General features: G+C 40.8%; 1 protein-coding gene across 1 annotated transcript in view; it reads right to left on the bottom strand.

Annotated features, from left to right (window-relative positions):
- The window catches only part of lats2 (large tumor suppressor kinase 2), a 27,966-nt gene extending 20,357 nt beyond the window's left edge, over nt 1–7,609 (bottom strand). The window contains exons 1-2 of the mRNA XM_024286774.1: nt 7,311–7,609; nt 1,676–2,341 (exon numbers count right to left, since the gene is read on the bottom strand). Coding sequence (XP_024142542.1) covers nt 1,676–2,008 — 333 coding nt within the window. The 5' untranslated portion in view covers nt 2,009–2,341; nt 7,311–7,609. The remainder of the gene's footprint in view (nt 1–1,675; nt 2,342–7,310) is intronic.
- Between the last annotated feature and the right edge of the window lie 581 nt (nt 7,610–8,190).

Genomic DNA, 8,190 nt, shown 5'->3' with positions numbered 1-8,190 from the left:
CACTGAAGAGCACACAATGCTCTGGAGAGCTTTCCTGAAAATTCCTGACAGAAGGAGGTAATGGCGAATGGCAAAGAAAACATTGATCCAGACACAAAACCAAACCAAACCCATCTTTCATTCCAACGTCACTTGAAAGGGATCAGTGATTCATAAAAAAACGTTTTTCAAACTGAAAATTGTGTTTTTCCTGTGTTTTTCACATGTTCTTGCTGCACTTTTTTAGATGATGGAGAATACATATAAAGAAAATTAAGGATGTATTCAAACTGGAAAAGTCCGTTGGTCCGGACAGTCTGGATTGAGTCCTGAACCTTACATTTGGTATTCTGACTGCCATCAACCAGAGATTTATGTTTCAAACCAAAGAGGGTAAACAAACACAAATCATAGAAGTCCTGTGCTTTTCAATCCTTGTCGGTATAGTTCACCGATTCAAACTTTACATTTCACTGATCAATTCTCAACGTCTGGATAGGTTAAACACTTTTTACTGCTACTTTGGTACGGCGGAGGTATGCTGCAAGACGGTTCCAGAGGAGATGACGGCTAAGAAAGTACGCTGATAGGTGTTTATGACATATACAATGTCAGGAAAACCGTGTGAGAAGAAATGTGTTTCACACCAAATGTTTTAATGAGCCTGCATTCATCCAACCATGTTTCTATGAGTTGGTCTACATTTGTCTGTGACTCATGGTTGCTTCCTTCCTACTCTGTTTACATCCCATAATACCCGGCTATGGTGGCCTTTTTGGTCCAGTTGTTCCACTTCGAGCATCGAGCCTATTAAGTCTGAGGAAACTCAGATCGAACCGGAGCTCAGTCCGATTGGAAACGAACCAAGACCACCACAAAAGATGGGTCAGACAACAGTTCCTGGTCCCACAGCAGGGTCTGTTTGTGTATTCAGACTAATAATTTGTTATGGATTATCAGGGGAAACGAACTCTGGTTCACTTTAAACGAAACAAATGTGTCCAGTCTGAAAATTAAATTTAAACTGCATTTTAAGTATTTCTTCAAATTGTTGTGAATCAGGAGAAGGCAGAAGAAATGCCTAAAACTATAACTAAAATCAGCAGCTCCCTGCTGCCCTCCATTCTGTTGCATCCACTTATAGACAAACAGATCCATTAACGTCTCTGTTTTCCTCATCTGAGCTGGAATCTGGATCAAACTGTACGCCTGAATATCTCCAATAATGCTCGCTGTTATGTTGCACTGGTAATGTTAGCATGTGGTTGTGAGGGGCTGAAAGCTAGCGGGAAAGCATGTAAACAAAGGGACTATGGGAAATGTGGGCATTCTTTCTCCTTGCCAACTGTCCCGCTCCGCAGAAGCAATGTTTTAAAAAATGACATAATTTTTTATTTTGGCAAAAAATTGTATAATCATAGTTAAAAGCCCACTGGGAACACTTTTAAAATAGATCAAAATATGATCAGAGTGGGACTTTAAACAGCACTAACCTCTTAAAAAAAAAAGAAAACTGGATGTATAAAAACCACACACGTCTCCCCTACTTCACTCTTAGGTGTTGTTTAGGTGTCTGTCACCTGCAGCATACCAGTAGAAAAAGGTCTGCATGAACATTTTCACTGTACGGCAGAGGTCTCAAACTGGCGGCCTCCAAGTCGATAAAGTAAAGAATCAATGATCAACTGATCCTCACCTCATCACATCCTGCGTTGACCAGCTCGTGCAGCATCTGCCGGTTGACCTCTCCGGCCTCTCCAGACTCATTGGCGAAGGGCATGAGGGACTTGCGGATTTCTCGGAGCGCATTCTGGTAGTTGTTGAACTTCTGCGGCGGCCGGAGCTGCTGCTGTCGACTGGCTGTGTCCTTCCCGCTTTTGGAGTCGGAGCCTCTCTCAGAGCGGGAGCTGCCTCCATGCAGAGCTTGGCTGACCAGCTTGGCCGGCTGCTTCAGGCCCTCCTTAATCTCCTGGAGCCTCTGCCGCGTGTTGCCCACATACGGGGCTGCGGGGAAAGTCTTGGGTCTCATGGTCTGAGAGCCTGTGCCAGGGCACTTACACTCAAAAGGAAAGCCCACGCAGAAACTAGAGCAAGCTCCCCCACACCCGCCCAAAAACTTCTCAAGCTATCTGACCTAAATAGATAAAGGGCCTCTGGGAGCAGCTCCTGCGTCCCTCAGTCGTTTGTGTCACACTGCTGTCTCTGATTCCTGCTGATGCTGGTGGGGTAGACGAAGGCGACGCACAATACTACAAGCATTCCATGGTGCGACTTTTCAAGGCTCGGGTTCCAGCTTATTCCAGGAAGTGGAGCTGCTCATGAGGGCACTGTGGAGCCAAACCATGACGATGCCCATCTGCGCCTGTAAGGGGAAAACACAGAGTTAGAACATGGAGATTTCAGCTATGCACTCTGGGAAGTTTCCATCCTGAGAAAAGGGGAAGATCATAAAAATGGATCCAACGTTCTGCTGTAACATAAGGTGAGGGACCTGGAACTCCAAATATGTTCCCAGTGGTCACAAAATGTCAAAACTGTAACCTAGGAGACTATTATTACCTGCAGGCCTGGGAGTCAGATTCCATACCAGCCGTGCATAAGCTCTGGTGCATACCTTCTGCATAATTCAAGAATACCAGTGGTCATAAAACTCCACAACCCCCCCAATGCATAGCAGCAGTTGCACCACTGAGCCGCTGTCACTGCATAGTTCTTCATCGCAGTCATCAATGAACACGCCTCCAAGAGTAACAGGCTCCAGGAATGGGTCATGCTTAGCGAGGGGCCCTCCCCGGTGCAAATACTCCCATGTGATCGGACATTTAGCCACAGTCTTATCGGGGGGGGGCGCTCCACATTCTGCCACTGTGGCGTTATTCCTGCAGTGCAGATGGGATGACGTGTGGCATACATGTTCCTCACAGAGGAGTCACGTGAGGAGCGGGGTGAGGCCTTCATTTAGATCCACGCCGACAGTTGGAGAAGTAGAAGCGCAGCTGCTGGGACTCGGATTAGTCGTGGCGATATTGTCTTTTGCACTTTCAGTTTTTCCACATTTTACCAGTTTTTCTACTTTCAGAAAAAATGACAAAGACTCAGTGTTTCCACAGACGTTTCCCCCGAAAGTCCCTAAAGAAGAAAGCTCATCATGGGATGACTGAGTCTCCAGTTTTCAACTCCTCAAAAAAAAACTCAGAGCCTTTTTTGTTTCCAACGCTAAAAGGCATTTGGTAGCATGCAAACGTCCACAGTGGTTCAAAACTTTCTGACAAAGTGGACAAACTCTCTTTGTCTAAACACATAAGTGCTCTTTTCTGAAGCACAAAATAACATTGGAAAAAATCTCAACTTTTATGTGAATTGCAATGTGAAATTCTACCTCAAGGTTAAAAATTTAAAGACCCGCTTCAATGAAAATCTAATTTTTTGGTGTTTTTAACTTGAGGGATTTATCTGAGAATGGGGGGGAGATAAAGAAAATTCATCTTAAAGTAACATGTCTGAGCATTTTTTTAATCAAATAGTTGTGAATCAGGAGCAGACAGAAAAATGTGGTTTGAAAAAGAGTACATTTATTTAGTAGAAAATCCATTGAAAACTCCCTGCCCCTCTCTATTCTGATGCATCCACTTGAAGACAAATAGATCCATGTACGTCTTTGTTTTCCTCGTCAAAGGTGACATGTTAGGGTCTGTAAACTAGCGAGAGAGCATGTAAACAGATGGATGACGGGAAGGGGGGACAGGCTTGTGCCGCGCAAACAGTCAATAAATTTCTAATAAACTGTAAGAATGGTAATTCTAACAAACAGAATCACTGAGTATTAGCTGTATATTTCTCTATAGAAGTCTATGGGATTTTGGCAGGTACTTCCTGTTTGGAACGCCAGGGGGGAGGGGTCACTCAGTCCAGTTTTCATATAAAATCAATGGTTCATATCAGTTTTCTTACATTTATTACACCAGATCTCAATAATAAAATGCCCCCAAAACATCAAATGGTCATAAAGAAATCTATGAAAACGTAAAAATAACATTTGGCTTTGTAAATGTTTTTTGTGATGTAACTAAACCAGAGAAGGCTTTTCTGTCGTGTTAAAAAGTAAAAATGTTTCATCAAAACTTTGTGAAGCAAACACACAATGAAGACTTTCCTTGGTGCAGAAACACATTCAAACATGGCCTCTCTGTTGTTGAAAATGAGTCATATAGCCAAGAGTTACAACCCAACACATGCAGCAAAACTTGGGAAGCTCTTTGAATGTACACCCTCCATCCACCCCCTGGCACTCTCATCCCTTTAGGCAATTATACGGAAGAACTTCATTGTTAGTATAGGTAAAATCTCATACATCCTCCTTTCTCTCCATCTGTTTTTTTTTAAGACACAAAACTAGAGGAAGATCGTGGAGCCAGGCTCCGAAATGTTTCCTCATCTCCGGGATCTCTTTCCTCCATTCCTGTGATGCTTTTGGCACCACATCTGAGCGATGAGCATTCCATTCCACAAGTAACTACAAGTAAAATACCACAGTCCAATCATGGGACAGTCTGTGCTGACCAAAATAAACCAGCAAACATCATGCATGCGTCCTATCTGAGTCGGGAGAAATCTTAAAGACAACCACTATTCCATAGCAGTCTACAGGAGCTCCTGCACGTCTCCACAAACACTCATACTTTTTGGATTAACACCACACACATTCCAAACCCTTATCTCTGTTTTGATTTCACTCTAAGATGACTCAACAGCGGTCAAGAGTCAGTCTGAAAGAATTGGCAGAAACATTTATTTTCCCAAGAGAAAATGACATCTTGCGCTAAAAAACGCAAAAAGAAATTTAGCCTGCGTCGGATGACTTCTATGGATTCATTTATAGTCCAGGAATAGGCAACTCCAGGACTTATTCATGAATATCTTCCCACATACCTGGCTCTGGCATGTTCTAAGTGGCTGGACACACCTGAACCAGGTAATCAGTCCTAAGTAGGGCTTGGATATCTGGAAGTCATGCAGACACAGCGGCATTCAAGGCCTGGAGTTGCCTATCCATGTTAGAGACTTTCACAATAAATCATCATGATGTCAGCCTGTGCAATACGCATATCACGAAAGACGGCGTAAACTGCAATAAATGTTTACACACATGCTAAAACAATTTTATGGGAGCTTGAAGTCTTTAACAAATCAAATTTAAGCACTTGATCAATTGGACAGACCCTTTTTTGTTAGATAAAAGGGTCATTTTAGGGTTTAAATTAAGTTATGTTGACTTATATTTAAATAAAACTTTTGCAGTGAATTGGAAACGATGTATTAGTTGTTTTTTTGTTTTCCTGTCTGGTTCTGTAACGCAAGTTATATCACAATACTGAACACTACATCAAATGTTATATCAAGTACCAGAAACAGACAAAGTACCTTATGCTGTACTTCGAAGTTGGCAAATTTGGCAGAAAAGGTGAAAAAATTGAGCATGAAATGTGTATTAGAGTTGAGTTTTACAAAAACATCCACATGAGGAAGTTGGTGTGAGACGTTCACATTGTGCCATTAAGTCCACTTTGCAGTTCCAACAATGACCACTAGGTGCTGACTTTTAGTTTTAGCATGAACAAAACAAAGAACAAAAGTTTACTTTTTTTCTTCTTTGCGAAAAGGTTGAAATAAAATACGATCTGCACAAAAAAAGCAACAGATGTCAAAAGAAAACTCATAAATAAGTTAGATTTGTTGCAGCTGCAAATCACATATGATATAAAAAAGGCTGTGACTTTAATGTGTTAGGGCTGTCGAGCGATCCAGCTCCATATTTAAACACATGTCTCTAAACTATCTCCAAACATCCACAAAACTCTAAAAACTCAAACAGGCGCAGCAAACCCCTTATTTGAGAGAAGTGGGGGTCCTAAATGGTGCTGTACCACCAATAGCTTCACTATCAACCTATACTATTATAAAATCATTTCAAAACGAATGATCGATTATAATTGATGTTGGAAAATACCATTTGAATTGTGGTACAGTGGGTTTATAACGACATCATCACAGCAGACAACACACGTGATTAGGCGTGTGCCAAAATATCGATATTGCGATATTTAACCCTGTTGTTTACGACAATTTTGCACAAAGTAGTGGCTCTGATGTTCATGTTTATTATGGTTAACACTGAATTTTAAAGAAAATTTGAATTCAACTGGTGTCAATGCATGTCAAAAACACAATATTACTGATTTCCACAATGTTGCACAAAAGTGTCTATTATTTTTTGCACAAAAAGTTGTTTATTGTGATTGTGTTCAAGCCAAAAAATAAATAGGGATATATTTTCCTAAAAAATATGAGTTCCTCTATATGATGTGCGAGTTATCAGAGAAGATTTTAACCCAGTTATCGCAGTATCGCGATGTCGTGAGCCAGGTATCGCATCCATTGATGATCGCATCATATGGTGAGGTACCCAGTAATTCCCAGTCCTACATGTGATGGTCTTTGATTTACTGTACTTCTTTGATTGTTAACACGATCTTTTCTCCTTTAAATTATGCTGGAATGACGTGTTAACGGTTAAAAAGTTACAGTATGTTAAAAATGTTGTGTTTCAGTGTCTGGTGTTAAAGGGTTAACACTTGATTATCTCGCAAGAAATACAAGAAATCTGGAAAACTTTACATTTGATAACATTTTGATGTCCTGAATCGATTTTGGGTCAGTGAAAAATGAACCATTATTGACTATTAATCGTATATCAAACACAAATTATGATATGAATGTTAGTCCTCTAGTTATCAAACATCTGGACACATGTTACTTTATGGAATAGGTTAGTAAACATCTGGAGTTTGGTTGTTTTCCCACTAATTCATACAGAAAGTGCATTCAATTAAGATGTCTGTGTTAGAGTTGGTGCAAAACACTAAATTTAGTGATAAAAATCAGTTCACTTTTGAGCCACTTTCAGTTGAATAAAAAAGATGATTTTTGATAAAATGTCAATTGTTCCATGGCTTTATTCTTAATCTCATCAAACCGTTATCCGTGTTACTTGTTTTAAGGCCCTGTGGCCTCCCCCGCTGAACCCCGGGCAGGGCTGGGGGGCTGAGAGCAACACATTCCTGTGAAGGAAAAGGGGGAAAAAATGGAGGCTGTCCCGTAAAAACCACCAAGAGGGGCGGAAGAGACGGCTCCGTTTCTATCATCCCGTAACGGTAACTTATATATATAGTCTTATGGGGCTTTTTGTCCTCCCCTCCCACCTTCTCAGCAACAAGTTGTAGAAATAAGTCGCACTCCCCCCTCCCAAGAAAAAAAAGTGTAACTTAACTTACCATGTGATAGAAGTGGCAAGAATCCCCCAAAGAATGGAGAGTCCTTTGCTTACAAGCGGCGGGGGGAAAGTTGCTTGTTCGGCTGCTGAGCGCGGAGACGGAAGGCACGCGCTCAGCGACGACGCGGCGACGGGATGGGAAGGATAAAACGAGCCTCCATTTTCTCCCCAGACTCCGGGCAGGATCAGAAATGCAGCACAAAGTTGGACACTCGCTGCATTGTTAACATTCCTCAGGTCACGTGACGGACCAACGCACGTCAGCACACACACGCAGAGATCGTCTATTGCAAACACGACTCATCACTGCTCCATGTCGGAAGATTTCAGCTTTTTTGAGGATAAAAGCAACATTTGCTGAAGTAACTCATTTAAAGACGTAAAGTTAAATGAAAAGTAGAATTATGGTGAAAGGTTACAACTTGTCTTAATTCAGTTACTTTTTTGTATCATTTATTCAAGGATGCCTTGTAAACAGCGGTGACATCGGTCTATTAAATATATCTACCAATAAAGTTATTTTGTAATTGTAAAAAAATAAAAATTTATTAAAACTTAACCAATAAACAGAAAAAATATATAAATACTGAATATTTTAGCACTTTTTATTAGAAACAATTCCTTTTTTATAAATGTATTTTTTTAACAGACTTTACATAATTTCTGTGCCTAATTGCTTAACTTTAAACTATAATATTTTGAAACTTTGTCAATACTTGAATAACTTTTAACACTTCTTACTCATCCTTGAAGAAACAATTACTTTTGCTTCTATTTATGCTTTTGCTTGTATTATGCTTTTTTTTTTTAAATAATTGTTCTTATATTCTACTCCAGTGGTCCCCAACCACCGGGCCGCGGACCGGTACCGGGCCGCAGAC

This window comes from Oryzias melastigma, linkage group LG21 (assembly GCF_002922805.2).
Source record: "Oryzias melastigma strain HK-1 linkage group LG21, ASM292280v2, whole genome shotgun sequence".
NCBI lineage: Eukaryota > Metazoa > Chordata > Actinopteri > Beloniformes > Adrianichthyidae > Oryzias > Oryzias melastigma.
Note: the sequence above shows the minus strand (reverse complement) of the source record. Positions and strands in the feature narration are given on the sequence as shown.